Source organism: Coregonus clupeaformis, unplaced genomic scaffold (assembly GCF_020615455.1).
Source record: "Coregonus clupeaformis isolate EN_2021a unplaced genomic scaffold, ASM2061545v1 scaf0643, whole genome shotgun sequence".
NCBI classification, from domain to species: domain Eukaryota; kingdom Metazoa; phylum Chordata; class Actinopteri; order Salmoniformes; family Salmonidae; genus Coregonus; species Coregonus clupeaformis.
Window position 1 is genome coordinate 166,856 of NW_025534098.1, and position 24,155 is coordinate 191,010.

General features: G+C 46.7%; 2 protein-coding genes across 2 annotated transcripts; both read left to right on the top strand.

The window, feature by feature from the left end:
• The first annotated feature begins 846 nt into the window (after positions 1-846).
• On the top strand, positions 847-1,984 carry LOC121563258 (histone H3-3-like). The gene is given in 4 exon segments (XM_041875221.1): positions 847-1,034; positions 1,670-1,744; positions 1,746-1,772; positions 1,774-1,984. Coding segments are annotated over 4 exon segments (501 nt in total).
• A 13,497-nt stretch (positions 1,985-15,481) lies between these two features.
• On the top strand, positions 15,482-16,333 carry LOC123485285 (piggyBac transposable element-derived protein 4-like; the record flags this gene model as incomplete). Its single annotated transcript, XM_045216233.1, has 2 exons — positions 15,482-15,825; positions 15,987-16,333. Coding segments are annotated over exons 1-2 (675 nt in total), but the record flags the coding sequence as incomplete, so codon positions are not given.
• Between the last annotated feature and the right edge of the window lie 7,822 nt (positions 16,334-24,155).

The following is a 24,155-nucleotide window of genomic DNA, read 5'->3' on the forward strand; positions in this document are numbered from 1 at the left end:
AAGTATATAATATGATTGACATAACCATAATAGAAAGGCCTTGGAAGTGCCATAAGTGAAAGCCGACATTTCATTATTTTACATTAACCTCTTTAACATGTATTAAATGAATTATGAAGAAAATTGTGTAATTTAGGCTCTTCGAAATATGAAATGCATTATGAAGAAAATCGTGTACTGTTGCCTACACGGAAAAGGGGCCTTTCTGACCAAAAGTGCACCAGTATCCCAAAGTATTAATCGAAATCAAGCATAGAACACAGCGTTAGCATTAATAAAACAATTTTTCCCACGAATTAAGTTGCACGTAAATGTGTGTATTTTCTCACAAATGATGTTCAGAAAATCTCAAACAGTACATAGGCATACAACTACAATGTTTGAAACATTATTAAATAAAGACAACATTTCTGTATATTCATAAAGTTTAATTAGCCATAATAAAGAAAATAAAGAAAAATAGGCTATCCATTTATGGTGTCTTTTCGCACGAATTAAGTAGCACATCAATTCGTGTCTTTTCACACAGAAACGCATGAAATCTGCTGAAATACATTATGCTACCTGTGGTTTTCTCGAGCATGGTTTTATGTCAGACATTTAAACGGCGACGGATAGCGGAACGCAAACCCCGTATTGAGTCAATACTGTCATCGATTGGTAAACATAATCCTTAACGTAAATATCCCAGGTTAGTACACAACGATTTTCCTTACATGTTGTGCTAGGTCCTGCAGGACATCACCCCCTTCATCTTGCTGGAAAAAAAATAACACACAAACACAGACATTTTTCAATGTTGGGAACAAATTTTACATGAACATTTAAATCAAGATGGATTAAGAGATGCCCAGGCTGATGTGCAAAGGCAACTACGCCGAGCGTGTGGGTGCTGTCGCACCAGTCTACCTGGCTGCCGTGCTCGAGTGCCTGACTGCTGAGATCCTGGAGTTGGCCGGAGACATTGCCCGTGCAAACAAGAAGCCTCACATCATTCCCCATTACCTACTCCCCAAGAAGACCGTCAAAGCCAAGTATATTCGCTCTGCGGCTTCAACTTGACAACTCAACCTCCAAAGGCTATTTTAAGAGCCAACCAATTGAGTGGGTGTATACACAATTATGTCGACTATTTCTTACATACATGGCACTATATCATGTTCCCACATGAGGCCATGAATGAACAATAACACCTACTAGGCCTCGTTTGCCATAGCAGGCAAGCATTAGATTAGAACACAAGATTTCACTCTGGACTTTGGAGACTATTATTCCGCATAAAGGGCCGTCAGTGTGCTGTTGCGCGCGCACAGTGTGCTTTTGCCGGCGCGCAGTGTGTAGTTGTGTGCAGGCAGTGTACCATTGGCCTCGTTTGCCATAACAGGCTAGCATTAAAATATAACACAAGATTTCACTCTTGACTTTGACGACTATTATTGCGCGCAAAGGGCCAGCAGTGTGCTATTGTACGCACGCGCTTAGTGGACTATTGTTTTGGGTGCCCAGTGTATTGTGTTGGGCGCGCGGTCCTAAAAAAAAGAAGCAAAGCATCCCTTCCAGTAACCGACAGAGGAGTCCTCCGCAATGGGCCAATCGGGGTGGTGGGGAGATGGTGTCCAATCAGCAGATGCCACTGCCGGCTTTATACATTTCACATGGGCATTTCGAGGCTATACTCCGACTGCAAATCCACCCTTGGCAAAGCCTACAGGAAGCAGCTCAACGCCAAGTCTGCGCGCAGGAGCGCCTCCCAGTTACAGGCCCGGCACCGTGTCTCAGAGAGATCCGTCGTTACCAAAGGGCCACTGAGCTGCTCATCCGCATTGTGCCCTTCCAGCGCCTGTGGAAAAAAATCGCCGACCTGCGCTTCCAGAGCTCCGCCGTGATGGCCCTGCAGGAGGCTAGCGAGACTTACCTGGTCGTTCTGTTCGAGGACACCAAACTGTGTGCCATCCACGCAAAGAGGGTGACCATCATGTCCTAGGACATCCAGCTGGCCCGCCTTATTCGCAGAGAGCGCGCATAAATTATGACTTGATCTCCAAAATTCCACCTCCATATTTCTATCAAAAAGGCACAATTGATATATTTATTCGTGGTCCTCTGTAGCTAAATTGGTAGAGCATGGCGCTTGTAACGCCAGGGTAGTGGGTTCGATCCCCGGGACGTAAAAAAGTATGCGCACATGACTGTATGTCGCTTTGGATAAAAGCGTCTGTTAAATGGCTTATTATATACGCGCACCTCTACATTTCTCACCATGTATGTTGTTAACTAACCCGTCTAAAAGCTACGTATTGCACGTTTTACTTGCCTGAGGCGTTGAAATAAAAGGCACCTGCTGGACCAGAAGTCATGTGGCCAACACTCTGCTTAAAATCATTAAGAGCTATAAGGAGTCCATCAACTAACTGGTCAGTCAAGTCATACAGGGAGGGATTTCATGGCCACCTGCTGGAGCAGAAGTAATGTTTGCCAACACTGGCCTTAAAATCATTAGGAGCTATAAGGAATAAATCAACTCATCATTCAAGTAATATAGGGAGGGATCTTAGCACCACCTGCTGGATCAGAAGTACTCTTCACCGTAGGCTCAGAGAGCCATCATCTCTCAACCGGTGCAATTTTCATAAGTATGTGGTAAAAAAAAAATACAACAACAGCTCATCATATAGGCAGTGGTTTCAAAACTCTAAGCACATGTTCAAGTAGAGCACACCAAATCATACAGGTACTTGTTCACCACACTGAATCAGTGTTTAATCTAGAAATACATGCTTCACATTGCAATACATGTTCTTGTAAAGTCATTGCTTTCCACAATGCAATGCTCACATCACTTTCCGTGTGATATTGTTGTTCATTTGTTCAAATGTATTTGACTATGACCTAATCCGACTGCTCTGAATTCATAATCACTTCACGGTTTGGTGTTAACCTACCAATTTTCAACTGCTTTGCCTACTGCAGATTAGGAACACTGTCATGAAAATGTATGGTTGGGAAGTCTAAAATGAGGGTAACTCCCCTTAAGGTAAATGTCTGTGTTCTGAGTGGCAAAAAAATAAACAATGTTTTATAACATTTAGATATGTGCATACTGGCTGTCCTTAGGCAAACACATTTAGAAGGGAAAGAAGTGGAACCAATTAATACTTTTCTTGCTCTTCAATCAAAACAAAACCTTCACAAAGTGGTGCGTTTTGCCCCAAAATGACCCCTGAGGATTAGTGTGTTCTCATTTGTCAGTAATTGACCCTGACATACTCCCTTTAAATTGTACTATTTTACTCAAATATATACTGTAATGTACTACTATTATGATGATGACTATTATGATTTTACTTCACGGTAAGTAGAGCAAAATGCTGATATTGACAAGATCAGAGACTTGTTCGTTCCTTTTTTCAAACTCCCCGACGGTAGATGGCGCTGATGAGCGCCACTGAACCATATGCGCTGCACCCCGAAGTTAGTGACAGAAGAGATACTATTGCTGCGAAAGACAACAGGAGTTGAAACGGTCACTACCTCAAGAAGTCTGATAATAAGCTGAGCTGAGACTAGGTATGTAACAATGAAATGTCGTCCAATTGAGTACTCACTCTCTTAAACTTTAAATCTTGAAATAAATTATTTGTTTGTGCGTGTGAACATTATTTAGTGTGGTGAATGTATTCCAAAGAATTTAACATAAATACAGGAAATGATGCGCAAAAATCAGCCGCTTTTGCAAGTCAAATCTATGCTGGACAAATGTGCATTATTGTAATGACAGTTTTTTGATTACATGTTTTGTCTGCGCATTTGTTGGGTCGTATGTGACCGATGGTTAGCGAGCTCTCGTTTGGTCATGTGTTACTAGCTAACGTAGCCTAGACTAGCTAGCTAGCTAACTTGTAGCTAATTTCCCCCTAACCTCTGACACTCTCTAGCGGTTGGAGGACTAAATCACCTCGAGCTCAACATTTTAAAATGGAACTGGAAAATAATGGTACGTTTTGCTGCTAACGACACCCTTCTAGCTAGCTGACCACCGATTTTAAGTGCAATTTGTGTAAGTGAAGTTAGGTTTTGAGTGTTTTGAAAAAAGTGATATGTACACATTTTGTGGAACACGCTGCATATTGTAAAATTCGACTGCGCGACAGACCACACATAATTTAATATCCAACTTTTTACCTCTGAAATATAGCTAACGGATTTTCTAATGTTGCTAGCTTAGTTGCTAAATGTTGATAGAACTACTAAGACAGCAAAAAGGAAAGAAATTGTAAGCGTTAGATAATACATATCACGAAAACAGCAGAATGTTGTCAAGCTTTATCATATCAAAATTGGGAGTCCTCTGACGGAGGCCTTTTGCACAATCTGCAAAAATGTATTTGGAACTTTGAACCATTAACTTTTTGACACCTATCACTGTTGGTTATGTTTCATCTTACAACAGCTACATAGAGGTAGTATTTAGTCAAATTGTACAATGTATGCATCAATACTAAACTAATTGGGACACTAATTTTCATTACAGATAACATCAAACAAAAAACGTGGGTACACTTTCAGTTATTGTGAAAACTTTCATCACCTTTCAATGCCTTAGCTCTGAAATGTAAATGTTTATACATATTCAGATATCTTTCTAAAATGTGTATAGTATGCCAAGTTAATGTATTAACACCACAGCATGGAGAAAGTCAAGAGGAAGCAGTGGAGTGAGGTGGACATGTTCCATGCCATGGAGGACTGCGGGGCAGGGATGGCTATTCGCCAGGCTGCCAAGGTTAGGCATCTTTTGTTTTTAGGAGATTACCATGTGTATGTGAATTTTATCTGCTAGTAACAGTTTTCTTTTCTTATCTACCAAGGTGCATGGTGTACCTCGGCAGACCCTGGCGGACAGGCTGAGCGGCCAGGTGACCCGTGGTTGTCGCAGTGGACCACCCACATTGCTTGCACCAGAGGATGAAAATTATCTGGTGCAGTACTGTATCTACTGCGCCAGCCATGGGTTCCCCTTCACCAGACAGAGGCTGATGAAATACGCCAACAAAATATGCAGGTATTTGGTATTCTCTGTATTTATGTATGTAGACTGGTGGACTGACTGTTCTCAATGTGTGTGATGTAAATGTGGATGTGTATGGTGATGCCAAAACACAGTGGGGGAAAAAAGTATTTAGTCAGCCACCAATTGTGCAAGTTCTCCCACTTAAAAATGTCTTCCATTTCCTAATAATTGCTCCCACAGTTGATTTCTTCAAACCAAGCTGCATACCTATTGCAGATTCAGTCTTCCCAGCCTGGTGCAGGTCTACAATTTTGTTTCTGGTGTCCTTTGACAGCTCTTTGGTCTTGGCCATAGTGGAGTTTGGAGTGTGACTGTTTGAGGTTGTGGACAGGTGTCTTTTATACTGATAACAAGTTCAAACAGGTGCCATTAATACAGGTAACGAGTGGAGGACAGAGGAGCCTCTTAAAGAAGAAGTTACAGGTCTGTGAGAGCCAGAAATCTTGCTTGTTTGTAGGTGACCAAATACTTATTTTCCACCATAATTTGCAAATAAATTCATTAAAAATCCTACAATGTGATTTTCTGGATTTTTTTCCTCATTTTGTCTGTCATAGTTGACGTGTACCTATGATGAAAATTACAGGCCTCTCTCATTTTTTAAAGTGGGAGAACTTGCACAATTGGTGGCTGACTAAATACTTTTTTCCCACTGTATAAACAGGCCGTTTAATTTTGTCTGGGTTACCGTTCCAAATAAAATTTAATATTTTTTGCTCATATAACTTAAAAAACAAGTCGCTAGGTGTAGGCAAGACCATAAGTAAATAGGTATGACTAGAGTTAATCGGTGTGATTTTTTCCACAAACAGACAACATTTTGCTACCATGGAAATGAATATACCTATCTATTTTTGCTAACTTTCTATAAAAAAAAAATTGTAGTAAGATAATGTATTTATTTCAGGATATGTATAGTGAGAGAAAAAAGTATTTGATCCCCTGTTGATTTTGTACGTTTGCCCAATGACAAAGAAATGATCAGTCTATAATTTTAATGGTATGTTTATTTGAACAGTGAGAGACAGAATAACAACAAAAAAATCCTGAAAAACGCATGTCAAAAATGTTAGAAATTGATTTGCATTTTAATGAGGGAAATAAGTATTTGATCCCTCTGCAAAATATGACTTAATACTTGGTGACAAAACCCTTGTTGGCAATCACAGAGGTCAGACATTTCTTGTAGTTGGCCACCAGGTTTGCACACATCTCAGGAGGGATTTTGTCCCACTCCTCTTTGCAGATAATCTCCAAGTCATTAAGGTTTCGAGGCTGATGTTTGGCAACTCAAACCTTCATCTCCCTCCACAGATTTTCTGTGGGATCAAGGTCTGGAGACTGGCTAGGCCACTCCAGGACCTTAATGTGCTTCTTCTTGAGCCACTCCTTTGTTGCCCTGGCCGTGTGTTTTGGGTCATTGTCATGCTGGAATACCCATCCACGACCCATTTTCAATGCCCTGGCTGAGGGAAGGAGGTTCTCACCCAAAATTTGACAGTACATGGCCCCGTCCATCGTCCCTTTGATGCGGTGAAGTTGTCCTGTCCCCTTAGCAGAAAAACACCCCCAAAAAATAATGTTTCCACCTCCATGTTTGACGGTGGGGATGGTGTTCTTGGGGTCATAGGCAGCATTCCTCATCCTCCAAACACGGCGAGTTGAGTTGATGCCAAAGAGCTCGATTTTGGTCTCATCTGACCACAACACTTTCACCCAGTTCTCCTCTGAATCATTCAGATGTTCATTGGCAAACTTCAGACGGGCATGTATATGTGCTTTCTTGACCTCGGGGACCTCGCGGGCGCTGCAGGATTTCAGTCCTTCACGGCGTAGTGTGTTACCAATTGTTTTCTTGGTGTCTACGGTCCCAGCTGCCTTGAGATCATTGACAAGATCCTCCCGTGTAGTTCTGGGTTGATTCCTCACCGTTCTCATGATAATAATAATAATAATATGCCATTTAGCAGACGCTTTTATCCAAAGCGACTTACAGTCATGCGTGCATACATTTTTGTGTATGGGTGGTCCCGGGGATCGAACCCACTACCTTGGCGTTACAAGCGCCGTGCTCTACCAGCTGAGCTACAGAGATCATTGCAACTCCACAAGATGAGATCTTGCATGGAGCCCCAGGCCGAGGGAGATTGACAGTTCTTTTGTGTTTCTTCCGTTTGCGAATAATCGCACCAACTGTTGTCACCTTCTCACCAAGCTGCTTGGCGATGGTCTTGTAGCCCATTCCAGCCTTGTGTAGGTCTACAATCTTGTCCCTGACATCCTTGGAGAGCTCTTTGGTCTTGGCCATGGTGGAGAGTTTGGAATCTGATTGATTGATTTCTTCTGTGGACAGGTGTCTTTTTATACAGGTAACAAACTGAGATTAGGAGCACTCCCTTTAAGAGTGTGCTCCTAATCTCAGCTCGTTACCTGTATAAAAGACACCTGGGAGCCAGAAATCTTTCTGATTGAGAGGGGGTCAAATACGTATTTCCCTCATTAAAATGCAAATCAATTTATAACATTTTTGACATGCGTTTTTCTTGATTTTTTGGTGTTATTCTGTCTCTCACTGTTCAAATAAACCTACCATTAAAATTATAGATTGATCATTTCTTTGTCAGTGGGCAAACGTACAAAATCAGCAGGGGATCAAATACTTTTTTTTCCCCTCACTGTATACCGAGTATGTCCACATCACTGTCAGACCATTTTATTGATAAACTACACGGTAATGTAAAAGTTGTATTTTTTTGTGCTCCAATACGTAATATAGGACACACATAATTTGGTTGTAATCCAGAGGTTAGAAAAAGTATCTAGATCCTCTATGAGGCTGTGGAGGGATCCAAATTGTGGATTTAAAAGAAAGCATGAATCATCAGCGTACAATGACACCTTTGTTTATAAGCCCTTGATTTCTAAAGCCTTGATATTATTGTTGGATCTGATTTTTTTTTAGCTAACATTTCGATGGCCATAATAAATAGATATGGTGATAGAGGACAACCTTGTTTTACTCCTCGACAGTTTAATACTTTCAGATAAGTAGCCATTACTTACTATTTTACACCCAGGGTTACTATACATAACTTTAACCCATTTTATAAGAGATTCTCCAAAATTGAAATATTCCAAGAATTTATATATACATTCCAGTCGTACTTTATCAAAAGTATTTTCAAAGTCAGCTATGAATACCAGGCCTGGTTTCCCAGATTTGTCATATTGTTCTATTGTTTCCAGTACTTGTCTTATATTTAGGATGAATAATATCCAACAATATATGTTTAATTCTATACGCTATGCATTTTGCTAGAATTTTTGCATCACAATACTGAAGTGTAAGGGGCCTCCGATTTTTTTAATGGACCGGATCTTTGTATTTACCACTTGGATCCTGTTTCAGTAATAATTGTTGAGTATCTGAGAATCTACCATTTTTGTAGGAGTGGTTAAAACATGCTAATAACGGTCCTCTGAGTATATCAAAAAAGGTTTGGTATACCTCCACTGGTATGCCATCCAACCCTGGAGTTTTCCCGGACTTAAATGCTTTAATTGCATCAAGAAGTTCCTCCTCTGTAATTTGGCCATACATGAGTCTTCCTGTACAGCTGTTAATTTCACATTATTAATATTTTTAAAAATCCATAGTTATCTTCGGTTAGTGGAGATGGAGGAGACTGAAATGAAAACCTGTGCTTAAAGTACTTTGCGTCCTCTTTCAAAATATAGTTTGGAGAATCATGGGTGACTCCATCATTTGTCACAAGTTTCAGTAAATTATTTTTGGTAGCATTTCTATGTTGAAGATTAAAAAATTATTTGGTGCATTTCCCCCCATGTTCCATCCAGTTCGCTTTATTTTTATAATATATTACACTTGATCTTTCCTCCATTTATTTTTGTTTTTCCTCTAACTTATTCTGTGCCTCTATGGCACAGTTTAAATTGCTATCTATCTGTACTTTTAGTCCTTCCATTTCCTTTGTTAATACGGACTCTTTTGACCTAAATTGCTTTTGTTTTAGCGATGAGTACTGAATTGCACAGCCTCTAAAGGCACATTTAAAAGTGTCCCATACAATAAGGGGATCTGCTGTACCTATGTTGTCTGAAAAAGCTCTTTATAAATTATTCTGTCCTAGTATAAAAACAAGTTGTACAATTTCCAATATCTTTGCCCACGTGGAAATTCTGTAAGAGAAATACACTGCTCAAAAAAATAAAGGGAACACTTAAACAACACATCCTAGATCTGAATGAATGAAATAATCTTATTAAATACTTATTTCTTTACATAGTTGAATGTGCTGACAACAAAATCACACAAAAATTATCAATGGAAATCAAATGTATCAACCCATGGAGGTCTGGATTTGGAGTCACCCTCAAAATTAAAGTGGAAAGCCACACTACAGGCTGATCCAACTTTGATGTAATGTCCTTAAACCAAGTCAAAATGAGGCTCAGTAGTGTGTGTGGCCTCCACGTGCCTCTATGACCTCCCTACAATGCCTGGGCATGCTCCTGATGAGGTGGCGGATGGTCTCCTGAGGGATCTCCTCCCAGACCTGGACTAAAGCATTCGCCAACTCCTGGACAGTCTGTGGTGCAATGTGGCATTGGTGGATGGAGCGAGACATGATGTCCCAGATGTGCTCAATTGGATTCAGGTCTGGGGAACGGGCGGGCCAGTCCATAGCATCAATGCCTTCCTCTTGCAGGAACTGCTGACACACTCCAGCCACATGAGGTCTAGCATTGTCTTGCATTAGGAGGAACCCAGGGCCAACCGCACCAGCATATGGTCTCACAAGGGGTCTGAGGATCTCATCTCGGTACCTAATGGCAGTCAGGCTACCTCTGGTGAGCACATGGAGGGCTGTGCGGCCCCCAAAGAAATGCCACCCCACACCATGACTGACCCACCACCAAACCGGTCATGCTGGAGGATGTTGCAGGCAGCAGAACGTTCTCCACGGCGTCTCCAGACTCTGTCACGTCTGTCACATGTGCTCAGTGTGAACCTGATTTCATCTGTGAAGAGCACAGGGCGCCAGTGGCGAATTTGCCAATCTTGGTGTTCTCTGGCAAATGCCAAACGTCCTGCACGGTGTTGGGCTGTAAGCACAACCCCCACCTGTGGACGTCGGGCCCTCATACCACCCTCATGGAGTCTGTTTCTGACCGTTTGAGCAGACACATGCACATTTGTGGCCTGCTGGAGGTCATTTTGCAGGGCTCTGGCAGTGCTCCTCCTTGCACAAAGGCGGAGGTAGCGTCCTGCTGCTGGGTTGTTGCCCTCCTACGGCCTCCTCCACGTCTCCTGATGTACTGGCCTGTCTCCTGGTAGCGCCTCCATGCTCTGGACACTACGCTAACAGACACAGCAAACCTTCTTGCCACAGCTCGCATTGATGTGCCATCCTGGATGAGCTGCACTACCTGAGCCACTTGTGTGGGTTGTAGACTCTGTCTCATGCTACCACTAGAGTGAAAGCACCGCCAGCATTCAAAAGTGACCAAAACATCAGCCAAGAAGCATAGGAACTGAGAAGTGGTCTGTGGTCACCACCTGCAGAACCACTCCTGTATTGGGGGTGTCTTGCTAATTGCCTATAATTTCCACCTGTTGTCTATTCCATTTGCACAACAGCATGTGAAATTTATTGTCAATCAGTGTTGCTTCCTAAGTGGACAGTTTGATTTCACAGAAGTGTGATTGACTTGGAGTTACATTGTGTTGTTTAAGTGTTCCCTTTATTTTTTTGAGCAGTGTATGTTTTTTATTTGAGATTCTTCAAATAGCCACCCTTTGCCTTGATGACAGCTCTGCACACTCTTGGCATTCTCTCAACCAGCTTCATGAGGTAGTCACCTGGAATGTATTTCAATTAACAGGTGTGCCTTAAGTTAATTTGTGGAATTTATTTCCTCCTTAATGCATTTGAGTCAATCAGTTGTAGTGTGACAAGGTAGGGGGGTATACAGAAGATAGCTTTATTTGGGAAAAGATCAAGTCCATATTATTTCAAGAACAGCTCAAATAAGCAAAGAGAAACGACAGTCCATCACTACTTTAAGAGATGAAGATCAGTCAATACGGAACATTTCAAGAACTTTGAACATTTCTTCAAGTGCAGTCGCAAAAACCATCAAGCTCTATGATGAAACTGGCTCTCATGAGGACCGCCACAGGAAAGGAAGACCCAGAGTTACCTCTGCTGCAGAGGATAAGTTCAGTTACCAGCCTCCGAAATTGCAGCCAAAATAAAGGCTTCACAGAGTTCAAGTAACAGACACATCTCAACATCAACTGTTTAGAGGAGACTGCGTGAATCAGGCCTTCGTGGTCGAATTGCTGCAAAGAAACCACTACTGAAGGACACCATTAAGAAGAGACCTGCTTGGGCCAAGAAACAGGAGCAATGGACATTAGACTGGTGGATATTTGTCCTTTGGTCTGGAGTCCAAATTGGAGATTTTTGGTTCAAACCGCCATGTCTTTGTGAGACGCGGTGTGGGTGAACAGATGATCTCTGCATGTGTAGTTCCCACCGTAAAGCATGGAGGAGGAGTTGTTATGGTGTGGGGGTGCTGTCTGTGATTTATTTAGAATTCAAGGCACACTTAACCAGCATGGCTACCACAGCATTCTGCAGCGATACGCCATCCCATCTGGTTTGGGCTTAGTGGTACTATCATTTGTTTTTCAACAGGACAATGACCCAACACACCTCCATGCTGTGTAAGGGCTATTCTACCAAGAAGGAGCGTGATTGAGTGCTGCATCAGATGACTTGGCCTACACAATCCCCTGACCTCAACCCAAATGAGATGGTTTGGGATGAGTCGGATGGCAGAGTGAAGGAAAAGCAGCCAACAAGTGCTCAGCATATGTGGGAACTCCTTCAAGACTGTTGGAAAAGCATTCCAGGTGAAGCTGGTTGACAGAATGCCATGAGTGTGAAAAGCTGTCAAGGCAAAGTGTGGCTAATTGAAGAATCTCAAATATAACATATTTTGATTTGTTTAACACTTTTTTGCTTACTACGTGATTCCATATGTGTTATTTCATAGTTTTGATGTCTTCAGTATTTATCTACGTTTAGATAAACCCTTGAATTACATTTACATCATTTAGCAGATGCTCTTATCCAGAGCGACTTACAAATTGGTGCATTCAACTTATGATCGCCAGTGGGACAACCACCTTTTTTTTAAATGGGGGGTGGGGGAAGAAGGATTACTTCATACTATTCCAGGTATTCCTTAACCCTCCCGTTGTCCTGTCCGGGTCAAAAAGACCCAGGCTACGTGTTAGAGTGAATGGCTTTGTAACCCCTAGCGTTGCCCTGTCTTGTCCGGGGTCAAAAAGACCCAGGCTACGTGTCAGTGCCTATGTGTTAGAGGGAGTGGCTGTATATCCCGTGCCGCTGTCCTGTCCTGTCCTGTCCTGTCCTGTCCTGTCCTTTCTTGTCCGGGGTCAAAACGACCCAGCCTACGTGTCAGTGCCTATGTGTTAGAGCGTGTGGCTGTATATCTCCTCCCGCTGTCCTGTCCGGGTCAAACAAAAATAAAAATAAAAATAAAAAGACCCAGGCTACGTGTCAGTGCCTATGTGTTAGAGCGAGTGGCTGTATGACCCCCTAGCGTTGTCCTCTCGTGTCCTGGCTGGGGGTGAAAACGACCCAGGCTACGTGTTAGAGTGTTAGAGCGAGTGTGTGCTGTGCTGTGAACGGGACCCTTGCAAATGAAATTAAATCAACTTTTATTGGTCACATTGTAGGTACAGACATTACAGTGAAATTTTTAACTTGGTAAAAGAATCTGGTGATGTCCTTGTAATATTGTAGGTGTGTGTCACTAGTCGAGGACAATGCTGGAACCCCAAGATAACCATTTCCTCGACAAGTGAATATATGTCATCTGCTCTTCGGCTTGCTGACAATTGAACATCTCCGCACGTGTTTCATTCTGACAGTCTGTCAACTTGTATACTTGCGGTACAACATTTTGGGTTTTCGTGAAATCACAAGGTATGCCTAGGCTCGAACGGATCCCCATAATGGCGTGTTGTTTGGGGCCAACAGAAAAGCCTTGAAATATCCAGGCGACTTTCTTCATCAGAAGTGTCTGTTCCTCATCTGAGAGATCTGTCATGTGGACACCGCTACACACGGATGAGATGTCGCATGGCATTTGCCGATATGTCCGATAATATGTCAACAATTGGTCTCGGACGTGGCTGTGACGAACGTCCATGTCCCACATGTCGTAGTACAAAGCACAAGTACAAGACTCGCTGTCGTCGAAACCGGTCAACGTTGCAGCACAGGGACACCATCCCACAGCTTCACGGTGTATCTTCTGCACATGGTCCCGGTGTGTCACCATGATGTGTGACACTGCACCGTGGTAAAACCACAAGAGCAGAGCCTGTCCTACGACCCGAACGAGCCACAGCTCATACCTCAACAGACTATATTTGGGTTCGACAAATAGTCTCACCTCCAGTTTGTTGTTGGGCATGACCGAGAGGCTTTTCACCGTGTAGCCGAGAAGTATGGGTATGTTGTTCACTACTCGATTGAACGCAGAATAGATGTCGTTGAAGTTGATGGTGCTCAGATTCAGTCGAGTCGACCCTCCGATGCCCAGACCGATCACGGTGCCGACGACGGTGGTGGTGGTGGTGGTGGTATTGTCGGTAGTAGTAGTTACGTGACTGGAGTCCGACGTGTGTATGTCAAACACTGCAGTGATGCAGCGAGAATCGCCCTTTGCCTTTTCTGTGTTCTGGAAAGTCGACATAGCTTCGATGGATGGATGTTGTTTGTCTGTGAGACACGAACCTGTTATATTGTGGATTCAATGACCACTCCCATAAAAATAATAAATTATATTATATTCATTTATTTAATTTTTGTTTGGTTAATGTTAGAGCCTAGGTGTTACAGCGAGTGGCTCGCTGTATATCTCCTCCCGCTGTCCTGTCCTGTCCTGTCCTGTCCTGTCCGGGTCAAAAGGACCCAGGCTACGTGTCAGTGCCTATGTGTTTGAGCTAGTGGCTGTATAACCCCTAGCGTTGTCCTGTCCTGTCCTGTCCTGACCGGGTCAAAAAGACCCAGGCTACGTGTCAGAGCCTAGGTGTTAGAGCGAGTGGCTGTATATCTCCTCCCGCTGTCCTGACCGGGTCAAAAAGACCCAGACTACGTGTCAGAGCCTATGTGTTTGAGCTAGTGGCTGTATAAGCCCTAGCGTTGTCCTGTCCTGGCTGGGGTCAAACGGACCCAGGCTACACGTTAGAGGCATAAGCTCTGAGCCAGAGGTACTAGGTAAGCCGTAAACAAAAAAAAAACAGCAACACCAAGAACAACAACTAGAACTACTACTACTACTACTACTACTACTACTACTACTACTACTACTACTACTACTACTACTACTACTACTACTACTACTACTACTACTACTACTACTACTACTAATATTGCCTCGGTGGCATGTCCGGACACGTGCCGAAGAGAGAGGTCTTGGGGACTTCCCCAGCCTGGGTGCCGAAGCTATTATGAGTGCTGTGCGATTCACGGCCAAACAGGTCCTAGAACAGATATTTTCCAATGACTCTGACTGCGACGAGGATGCGGACGAGGAAGCGTCCGAAGAAGAAGACGGGGAGGAATACAACCCAGAGGACGAGGAGACCACAGAGGACGACGACGACGACGACGACGACAACGACTACGACGCCGCAGCCGCTGCCGCTGCCGACGACGAGGACAATGTCCAAGTAGAACAAGGTCAAGGCGTAGAAGACGAACGAGACGATGACGACGACGACGACGACCAACAAGAAGAAGAAGAAGAAGAAGAAGAAGAAGAAGAAGAAGAAGAAGAAGAAGAAGAAGAAGAACAAGAAGAACAAGGGGAAGAACAAGGGGAAGGTGAAGGAGAGCGAGGAGAGCGAGGAGACCTCCGCAGCCGCCGCAGCCGCAGCATCAGCCCCAGAACACAACACGATATCCCTCGAGTAGAAAGAGAGACATTCGTGTCGAGAAACGGCCAAATCCAATGGTGCTCGGTGCCCTGTGACAACAATCGGGGCGTCGGAGGGGCCGCAGCAGCGGCAAAAAGTAACAGGCCGGTTGCTGAGGTGCCGGAGGACATGAGGCCCGGGCCTACTAGGCAGGCCGTAGGCCAAGCCCGCGACATCCTCTCCACGTTTCGCTTGTTTTTCACACCCGAGATAGAAGACATCATCCTGGAGATGACCAATCTGGAGGGCGTTCGAAAATACGGAGCCCGAGGCGACGGCGACGACGACGACGACCACCACCGCCACTACGCCGACGACCACGAAAACCACGAAGACCGTGACCGCGGCGGCGGCGGCGGCGGCGGCGGCCGCTGGAAAGCGATGGACTCCACAGACCTGAGAGCCTACGTAGGGCTGCTCATCCTAGCCGGCGTGTACAGGTCCCGAGGCGAAGCGGCCTCTAGTCTCTGGGACGCCGAGAGCGGAAGGACCATTTTCCGCGCAACCATGCCGCTCAAAGTCTTTCACGCTTACTCGAGACTCCTTCGCTTCGACGACCGTCAGACCAGAGCCGAGAGACGCGCAGCAGGCGGCGGTGACAAACTTGCGGCCGTGAGAGAGGTCTGGGACAAGTGGGTCGAGAGGCTGCCGCTCCTCTACAACCCCGGGCCCGACGTGACGGTGGACGAGCAACTGGTCCCTTTCAGAGGTGTGCCGGGGCCAACAACACCGTACAAGAGCACAACAACAACACTGAACACAACACTGAACACAACACAACACAACACGCTAAAGCTAATCTCTTGTCTTTCCTCTCCTCTCTCTCTCTCTCTCTGTCTCTCTCTCTGTCTCTCTCTCTCTCTCCTCCAGGCCGATGTCCTTTCCGCCAGTATATCCCAAGCAAGCCGGCCAAATACGGCATCAAGACATGGGTGGCCTGCGACTCCAAATCCAGCTACGCCTGGAAGATGCAGGTCTACACCGGCAAGGCCACATGCGGAGGCCCCGAGAAGAACCAGGGGATGAGGGTCGTGCTCGATTTGACGCAGGGACTCAGGGGTCACAACGTCACCTGCGACAATTTCTTCACCTCATACGAGCTCGCGCGCCAGCTCCTGACCAGGAACGTCACCGTGGTCGGCACAGTCAGAAAGAACAAGCCAGAGCTCCCGCAGGCGCTGCTCGCCTCAAAGGACAGGCTCCTCTTCTCCTCCAAGTTCGCTTCACGTCCACCACCGCTCTAGTGTCCTACCTGGCAAAGAAAAACAAGAACGTCTTACTCCTGAGCACGCTGCACACCGAGGCTCACGTTAGCCGTCGCCAGGACAAGAAGCCGGCCATCGTCCTAGACTACAACAGCAACAAGGGAGGTGTGGACAACCTAGACAAGGTGATTGGAACCTACAGCTGCAGGAGGATGACCGCGCGCTGGCCCCTGGTCATCTTCCACAACATCCTTGACGTGTCCTCTTACAACGCTTTTTGTCATATGGCGAGAGCTCAACCCCACTTGGATGCCTGGCAAGCGAAACAAGAGGAGGGTGTTCCTCGAGCAGCTGGGAAAGGCACTAGTGACTCCGTTCATACAAAGAAGGGCCCGTCTCCCCTGCACCGAAGCCTCTGCGGCGCCACAAAGCTGTTCAGAGGGCTACGTATCGTGATCAGCCCCGGCGGGATCACGCCCCGCAGCACCGGACCACGCAGCACCGGCCCAAGCACCCAACCCCGCACAACCCAGTAAGAGGAAGAGGTGTCAGGTCTGCCCCACAAAGAAGGACTGTAAAACACACACGGTGTGCACCAGGTGTAACAAATACATCTGCAAAGGCTGCTCGCACCCATACTGTCCCACATGTTCCAACTGGGCCTTTAGTGAGAGGGGGACAGTTCGACCCGGAGGGTACAGAATACCAGGACAACGGGAGGGTTAAAGAAGTATGGTTTCAAGTGTCTCCTGAAGGTGGTCAGTGAGTAGGTGTGTCCAAAGTTTTGACTGGTAGTGATGCAGTCTCCCCTCATTACGCAAGCTATGAAGGTGTCCGTAACTGCAGAATCGCAAGGGGACCGCATGCTTTTGAAGGCCGACAGGCCCCTAACTTTCACGGAGACACAGGACAGATCCCCGTTGTCGTCTAGGCTGTGAGTGAGAGCCACATAGGTCTTCTTAGCTACGTGGCAGTATATGGAGCAACTGTTTTCATATTCCAGCTTGACTCGCCTGTGTTTTACGAAGGGTCCCGTTACGTCCGTGTATTCTTCAGACCCAGGGACTCTGGCCGCGTGAGACGGGATAGCCTTCCTTGGTGAATGTTCCTCTCGGGTCTCTGATTACATTTTGGTGTGTGTTACCTCGGCCTATCACGTACATCCTCTGGAGAGTGTCCTCCACCAAGGCGGTGTGCACATAGTCCAGAAAGGCAGGCACCTGCTCGCCAGCCCGTTTAAACTTGTCACCCAAAGCCGTCCGGGCCTTACACGCGAGCTCTCCAGGAGTTTGTTTTCACTATCCCGACCGGGCGCGTTGTCTCTGCACACGACGACTAGGTCGGGCACGTCACTCTCAGGAAGGTCTCCGGGTCCGTATCCAGCTGAGACCATGACGCTGTCGGTGTCTCCGTATACAACGGGGCAGCGGTGCTTGTAAAAGGTAGCCACGCAGCTGTTTACCACGGCAATCTGTTGCCTGCCGTGGCCAGATATGAGAGGCCCGCAAGGGTGAGGAGCCGTTCCGTAGAAGGAGTTGGCAAGGACTTTACACTCTCCCTCCTGCATCTTGTAGTAGGCCCGCTCGGCCTCACTGATGTCAGGGTTCTTGAGCTTCCTCTTGAACTCGGCTCGCTGGTTGAGGTAGTACTCCACCGAGGAAGCGAATACGGCCGGCGCACGTACAAAACATCCTTGGGTCTGGTCGTATTTGAGAATGAGCGATGCGTACTCAAACCCCTCAGCTTCCCAGTTGTAACAAACCCAACCAGATAGATCATGGGGGGAAGTTCACGGGAGGCCAAGGGATGGTGGTCTCAGGTGAGATGTTGAGAGCGCACATGATGGACGGGTACATACTCGAGAAGTCAAACGAAAGCTCAAGTCCCATTCCGGGACCCGGAATAGTGTAGGCCCGTGAGAGGATCACACAGCTCCCCCTTCCACTTCTCGCTATCACCATTGTCAGACTGGAGCCTCGGGTCCCATCTCAAGCGGCTGTTTAATTCCATACCCAATGGTCCGGCTTTGACTCTGAGAGTATCGAGTGTAAACTTAAGCTGAGGGAGCTGAACCGAGTGAATGCTCTGCACGAATCCACCAAACATATCCCCTCGCCCGTGCACCACGACGTCTATATTGAGAGTGGTCCTACATCGATGGAACAGATTTGATACGGGCCTGAAGACTTTAGCCAGCCTGGCGCACAACTGCGAGTCGACCAAGTTGTAGACTAGCACAGCAAAGAGACTCTTTCCCCCCATCCTGATCATCTCGTCCATTTGACAGTAACCAACATCTGCCAGCTTGCAAAGCTTTCTGGTGTCCTTCGGAGGCTTTCTGTGCAGCGCCCTGGCTTTTGCGATGACAAAGGGGGCAACGTCGTTCAACTTCATGCTGGTGCACTGAAACTTGATCTCTCTAGTCCCAGCCATCCTGTACAGATCGATGATGTTCATACCGCAGCTGTTCATTTTGAAGTGGCCCAGCTTGGCCTTGCCTTTGTTGAACTTTTCGATGTGCACAGATATCATTTGGAGCTTGTACTCGGTCAAGGTCCCGTGCATCAACACAGAGTCTAGGTTCTTCAGCATGTCCTTGTACATGTCCAGGTAACGTACGTTTTCAAACTGGAAGAAAGGCAACACATCCTTGGCCAGGGCCCTGGTCATAAAGAGCCCGTGCCAGGCTTGCAATAGAGAGGAACATCGTTTCTGGGTAGCGCTGTCGAGGCGCTTGGCGTAGTTTGATTCAGCGTAGAAATGCACACGCTGCTCAATCACCCTGATGTCGAATTCGGCGTTGTACACGTACAGGAGTTCTATTTCCTGGTGGTAGAGCACTTGGATCATTGTCTCCAGGAGTGCGAGCTCTCCGGAGCACGGGTGTATTGAAATCCTCTTGACATCATCTAAACCTGCGCCCCTTGCCAGTTCGTGGTTGGCCTCTGGGTAACAGTTCTGTGTCACCTTACATTTGTTATAGACAACTATCAGCAGCTTCCTGTGCTGCTCGGGTGATGTCTTGGGTATATGGGAGTTGATGATCACGAGAGAGACGCAAGTTATCTCGTGCTGCTGACCTGGCATGTCTGGCGACAGAGCTGGTATGGAAACGTGTTTACTCTGTCGGGGCAGCTGTTTCCTGCCAGTGTCTTGTATTTGGACCAGCTTATTCCTATACTCTGTCATGTCCTCTACCATGCGCTCGGTGCAGTAGGGGAACTTGTAGGCGAAAGACTCACATCTTAGGGCCATATTCCGGTATGACTTGTCAAACACCGTCTCGATGTCCAGACACGCTGCCTTGTAGAAATAGGGCATGTGTTTACTGTCAAAGAGCTCAGCCTCAGCCTCCGACTTGTCATGATCATAGATGAGGTCTGAGGCTGAGAGGACATCGTTCAGCCTGTCTGCAGGTATGAAATACACCCTGCCAAACATGACATCGGAGCATAGGGCAGGCGTGTTACCGTCCCGAGCAATGTAGTAGCCCCTGTCCGGGCAGAAGTCTCCGAAAGTCAGCGAGCCCCTTACGGTTTCCAAGTACTTTGTGGCCAATGATATAGATTTGAGTGGGAATACCAGAGCATTTACTTTGCGCTTAATGTCATCGTGGAGAGCGCGGACAGGCACTGGCTCCGCAACTAAGTGTCTGGACCAAGTGTTCCGTACCAGCTCCCAGGTCTCTTCCTCACCATCCTGATCACAAATCAAGTCTAGGTCATAGGCCACAACAGGCGCTATACCAGTAACCTTAAAGTGTACTGTAGTGTAGATGATGCTGTCTCGAGCCTGCACCACCAACCCTCTGCACAAGAGCACCTCTTCCTGTCTGTGAAAGAAGACAGATTTGATCATTACCCCAACCAGATTAGGTTCCAGTTCAGGGTTGACAGTTCTGCGCACAGGGTAGATGTCAGGGAAAATGTCCACGAACGGCAAAGCTTTGTTCATGATTCACACTCTAGGGATCTACGGGTGTACGAAGCCTAGTGACATCTGCTGGCAATAAAACTAGTTTATATGAGATCCGGATAGCCAATGTATAATGTATTAGGATGAGGCATGAGGCATCCGAGCTGGGGTGAGAAAGCAGCATACACAACCAAGGAGCTGATCGGCGACTGAACCATTCGACCACAGCTGACTTATCCACTCAGAGCTGAACTATCCGACCATAGCTGAACCATCAGCACAGTGCTCAACTGTCCCCCACCACAGCCGATTATTCACACAGGCCTAAACTGTCTGCCACTGCTGATTATTCACATATCCACACAAGCCTCTTCTCTCCAACCATATCCCCACAGGGCTGAATCATCCTACAATGCTGATTATCCCCATAGGGCTCAACTATCCGACCATAGCTGAACCATCAGCACAGTGCTCAACTGTCCCCCCCACAGCTGAATATTCACACAGGCCTAAACTGTCTGCCACTGCTGATTATTCACATATCCACACAAGACTCTTCTCTCCAACCATATCCCCACAGGGCTGAATCATCCTACAATGCTGATTATCCCCATAGGGCTCAACTATCCGACCATAGCTGAACCATCAGCACAGTGCTCAACTGTCCCCCCCCACAGCTGAATATTCACACAGGCCTAAACTGTCTGCCACTGCTGATTATTCACATATCCACACAAGCCTCTTCTCTCCAACCATATCCCCACAGGGCTGAATCATCCTACAATGCTGATTATCCCCATAGGGCTCAACTATCCGACCATAGCTGAACCATCAGCACAGTGCTCAACTGTCCCCCCCACAGCTGAATATTCACACAGGCCTAAACTGTCTGCCACTGCTGATTATTCACATATCCACACAAGCCTCTTCTCTCCAAACATATCCCCACAGGGCTGAATCATCCTACAATGCTGATTATCCCCATAGGGCTCAACTATCCGACCATAGCTGAACCATCAGCACAGTGCTCAACTGTCCCCCCCCACAGCTGAATATTCACACAGGCCTAAACTGTCTGCCACTGCTGATTATTCACATATCCACACAAGCCTCTTCTCTCCAACCATATCCCCACAGGGCTTAATCATCCTACAATGCTGAGTATCCACACAGAGCATAACTATCCGACCATAGCTGAACCATCAGCACAGTGCTCAACTGTCCCCCCACAGCTGAATATTCACACAGGGCTAAACTGTCTGCCACTGCTGATTATTCACATATCCACACAAGCCTCTTCTCTCCAACCATATCCCCACAGGGCTGAATCATCCTACAATGCTGATTATCCCCATAGGGCTCAACTATCCGACCATAGCTGAACCATCAGCACAGTGCTCAACCCCCCCCACAGCTGAATATGCGCTGCCACCATATCCACACAAGCCTCTCTCCAACCATATCCCCACAGGGCTGAATCATCCTACAATGCTGATTATCCCCATAGGGCTCAACTATCCGACCATAGCTGAACCATCAGCACAGTGCTCAACTATCCGCCCACAGCTGAATATTCACACAGGCCTAAACTGTCTGCCACTGCTGATTATTCACATATCCACACAAGCCTCTTCTCTCCAAACATATCCCCACAGGGCTGAATCATCCTAAATGCTGATATCCCCATAGAGCCCAACTATCCGACCATAGCTGAACCATCAGCACAGTGCTCAACTCACAGAGAGGCAAACACAGCTGTGGTACAAAGGGCCAAGGTGCCTTCCAGTAGGAGAGCGTTGTTTTTAGCGGTTGACTCTGACATATTACACGACCGGTTGTCTGAGGAGTCGTCTTTCGGCGCTTTGTCACCAAACGACAGAGCAACCTTTCAGTTCCTCTTGTACCTGACATATTGCTTCAAAGGGGAGGTTCTCCAAGTTACTCTTGAGAACACAGATTTCTGCAGCATGTCACCACCTATCAGAGAGGACTTCGCTAGAGGGCGCCTATTTTGTTTCGTACTAGACATGAGCACCGAGGACCCGTGCCAAGCAAACGCTCCATCGTCTAGCATCGGTCTGCAATCCCAGTTGGACACACAGGCCGCAGCCTCAGATGATGCGGACGAGTACATGTCCGGTACCCACCTGCTCAGTCTCATGAATATGAGTGTCAACATGGACGTGTTCAGACGAGATGACATGGAGGACATCAACAACGACAATGCCTCCTCAATGCCAGCAACATCAGCGGCTGTGAATGAAACGCTCGAGGAAGCGTACAACGCCTTCATGCGACTGCAACTGGTTAGGAAAAAGGCATCATCCCTAAACAACGCTATGATAGCCATGAGAGACAGCAAGGGAGAGCTTGGCTCAATTTTCGACTGGGTGGATATCCGCAGCGACACACTGAACTCAAACATGGTCGACAAGAAGAAAGTCAAGGAGCTCCAGGGTTCCATGTACACACCGTCCTGCCAATCTGGGAGGCAGGTGATCCTCTTACCAGAGCCTATTGTGGACCTAAATCTGAAGGCTCTGGAGAACTCTATAGGCAGGATTACCGACAGCGCCAGTGAAGGAGAAGGCAAGGAGTTGTTCCTATCGCTTGTGTCTAAACTCACCAGTACTCAATGGCTGAACCAGACCATTATGCAATCTGGGTATAACGCGAACATAGCGGAGGACCTGAGGTTCCTGGAAAGAGTGAAAGCGTTCACCAGTGACCTCAACGGTTCCTTGGGAAGCAGCGAGGTGAACATCAGAGGACTCTTGGTATTCAGGTACACACTGGATACACTCATAGACAGGGAGAAACCGGACCTATTTGTGAAATCACTGCTCCATAGGCACATGCCTATCACAAAAACCCGCATTGACAGGGTGTTATGCGACATCAAGAGCAGACGCAGGACGCGAGCTCTGGCATCTTTGCTGAACAACGGACAGTGCTACTGCAAGCCAATGCGCTCCAAGGACCCTTCCAGAGCTTGCAGCGGAGAGTGTCAGACAGCGTACTCGTGTTTCTACAACTCATCCGAGCGTCACCCCTTCATGGTGAGCAAAGACGACCACAGCTACTACTTTGCGCACCTGTACCCTCATCTGGGTAAACTGGAGCGCCTGAGCAAAGAAATGAAAGTCAAGTACAGAGGACGCAGGCAGTTCGACAGCATAGCTGACACTGTCATCAATATGCTTGTCAAGCACCAGGTCAACGACACAGACTCCCTGTACAAAGGTTTGAGCGACGTGATAGACGACAAAATGAGCAACTCTAGCTTGTCTCTCGGTCACAGCTTAGCCGAGATCCACGAGTCATTGTACCTATCACCGGGCGATCAAGATGACAACTCGGTACAGGCCACCACTCTGGATCCGATTAAAGTGTACGACCAAGCATTAGTGCGCTACCTGTTTTGTGACAGCCTGCAAGTGGGCAGGTTGTTTCAGGCGTCTACCACATTCAATTACATTATCACAAACACCGCTCCCAGGTACACAATCGAACGGGTTATGCTCTTCAATGTCACTGGACCCGGTGAAGGTAAGAGTTACGCAAACAACGTGCTCAACTACCAGTTCAGGAGGGTAAGAGGGTGCATAGAGACGCTGACATCTTTCACCCCGCAAGCGTTCAAGTACAAGCAGAAGCGGACCTCCTGCGTGGTGATGATAGACGACGCTCATATAACCCACGAGAAGAACATTAAATCCGTAGACAAGGAGTCCAACGTGATCCCCAATACGTTCAAGAACCTCCTGGACACCAGCGTACTGGAGAGCGATGTGGTGACCAGAGACATGAGCAGCGGCAAGGTGGACACAGTCAAGTACAACGCCCGTGCACAACTGCGGCTTTGTGTGGAACACCAACACTATGGGGTTTGTGAGCGACGCTTGGGCCGATCGGTCTA